Source organism: Pterocles gutturalis, unplaced genomic scaffold, assembly GCF_000699245.1.
Source record: "Pterocles gutturalis isolate BGI_N339 unplaced genomic scaffold, ASM69924v1 scaffold8744, whole genome shotgun sequence".
Classification (NCBI taxonomy): domain Eukaryota; kingdom Metazoa; phylum Chordata; class Aves; order Pterocliformes; family Pteroclidae; genus Pterocles; species Pterocles gutturalis.
Genome location: NW_010135693.1, coordinates 18,397 through 20,594, shown reverse-complemented (window position 1 = coordinate 20,594; position 2,198 = coordinate 18,397). Strand labels below are relative to the sequence as shown.

The following is a 2,198-nucleotide window of genomic DNA, read 5'->3' as shown; positions in this document are numbered from 1 at the left end:
TGGGGACCCCCCTCTCATTAGCAGGGTTCAGCTAACGGGGAACAGCCTCATTTATGGGATGGTCCCCGACCAGCCCCGCTCTTAGGGCAGGATACTCACTGAATTAGCACTGCTGGGGTTCGGCCACGGTCTGCCGGCTCCTGGCCCCCTGGGGTTAAAATTAAACAGGGGAAAAAAAAAAAAAGAAAAAAAAAAAAGTTGTGTTTTTATCCATATGGTCCTGCAAAGCCCGAGTGGGTGGACAAACATGGGGGTTTGCCTTACATGTTAATTCCAGGCATGCCGGGACCGAGGGAGTTGGGTGGAGGTCTCATGCCGCTGCCGTAGTTCTGCAACGATAACCGAGGGTCAGTCTACCGTAACGGGAAGGGAAGCAGAGAAGACAAGGGAAAAAAAAAAACAAACCACAAACAAAAAACCAAAAGGGTTATTTTGCAAAAATGAGCTTTAAAAAAAAAAAATTAGATGATGAACGTAGGGGCCATTAGCAATTGTGTTTATAACAAACCCAGGCAGCTGAATATGGAAGGGAGCCAGGCTGAGCCCCGAGTCCCCCCCCAGTCTCCAAGGGAAAACAGCCCCCTCCCAGCTCCGGGAGACAGATCTGCCCACACCCCCCCAGCACCAAGAGAGCCTTTTGGGTTCATCTTTTTGTGCAGGAGAAAACATGGGCAGGAGAAGAAGGGGAGGAAGGGGAGGGTTACTGCTGCAGCGTAAGGATGGGAAAAGGCTGCACGAGTTCCCCTGAGCTGGAGCATCGCCTGCACCGAGCACGACGGCTGGAGCAGGGAAAACCAATGTTCCTGTTGCTTCCCAGCTCCCTGCTCCATCCCCCGGAGCGGGTCTGCAGCCGTGGGGCGCGGGCGAAGGCAGGCATCCCCTCGGGGATCCTCTCCCAGCTTATTCCACCCCAGCTGAGCATCCAGCTGGGACCAGGAGCCTCAGATCCGCATCCCTCATCTCCTAAACCCAGCTCTAGTACAAAGCCCAGCCCAAGGCAGCGGAAGCCCCTGAATGCCGCGCTCCATTTGGTCTGTGCTGGGCTCCCTGTGCCCTCCGGGCGACGCGCAGCCGGATTTAGGTCGCGCTGCTGCTCCCCCCTCCCGACTTCCCCTGCGATGCAGTGTTTTGGGCTGTATTTCTGCCATTCAGAGAAAAAAACCTGCTAGGGAGGGAGCTGGGGGATGGCTGGCTACTTCCTAAATCGCAGCCCCTCGGAGTGCTCCAAGCTGGATTTTCAGTGTGGTACTTCAATGCTGATTTTTCCCTGGATTTACGGATGCGCCGGAGCAGGGTGCTCTGCTGAGGGCATTGCCAAAGTTTGTTTTGAAGAGGCAGAAAAGGGTTTCCCCCCAAACAAATTACCAGCATGTCCTTAATTGATCGAAATTCCAGTCATTTACACTGAATAGCAGCATCAAACCCCTTGTTTTAAAAAAAAAAAACAAACAAAAAAGCTCAGTGTTTTTAATTGGAGCTAAAAGGCTGGAAAACGAAGCCGCCTGAAAGATGCTTGGGGAGGGTGGGGAGGGAAGACATCTGTGCCGAACGACCTGGATGCTGGGCTCCAGCAAGACACCGCCAACACCCAGCGAGCTACAAACCCTCCTTTATATAGGCACTGGCAAACCTAGTCCTGGCCTCTTCAGAGCTAAAACTGCGACTATTAAAGGGAAAAAGGCAGCGGAGACTGGCTGTAAGGGATGATTCATCGGCGCTGCGCAGTAAGTAACTGGCGTCAGGATGCTGGGATGTCCTGGCAGGATGCTCTGCAGCCCTTTGGGATAATTGAAGGAGTATTTTGGGAAGGTCCTGATGCAAAGCTTAAAGAAAAAAAAAGAAAAAAAAGCCCTGGGCACACAAGGTGGTGTGAGGAGTTTGGTTCGGTATTTTTGGTGGTTGCCTGCACAGGCGCTGGTTCCTGGCTGGCTGCGAGGTGCCGGGTTGGGAAGCCCAGCGCTTCTCCAGGGGAAGGCTGCCTCTAAAAATCCCTAACGTACCTACACAGGGAACGGCGGAGTCAAAAATAAAGCTCTGAACATTTCACAGTTCCTGCCGGCTCCCAGACCCGCCGCCATCCCACACGGAGCTGAAGGCGCGCTCAGGGCTTCCAAGTTTCGCGGCGAGCTTTGCAAGTGGGAAGGAAGCGAGCAGCCTCCCCCAGGCAAACTGCCGCCGCTCGCCTTGGCGCGGGCCAT

At 54.1% G+C, this 2,198-nt stretch overlaps 1 protein-coding gene across 1 annotated transcript in view; it reads right to left on the bottom strand.

Annotated features, from left to right (window-relative positions):
* SSBP3 (single stranded DNA binding protein 3) overlaps positions 1–2,198 on the bottom strand; it is a gene marked incomplete at its 5' end in the record, with an annotated part of 17,955 nt that overhangs the window by 3,477 nt on the left and 12,280 nt on the right. The window contains 2 exons of the mRNA XM_010081992.1: positions 100–148; positions 265–329. Coding sequence (XP_010080294.1) covers positions 100–148; positions 265–329 — 114 coding nt within the window. The remainder of the gene's footprint in view (positions 1–99; positions 149–264; positions 330–2,198) is intronic.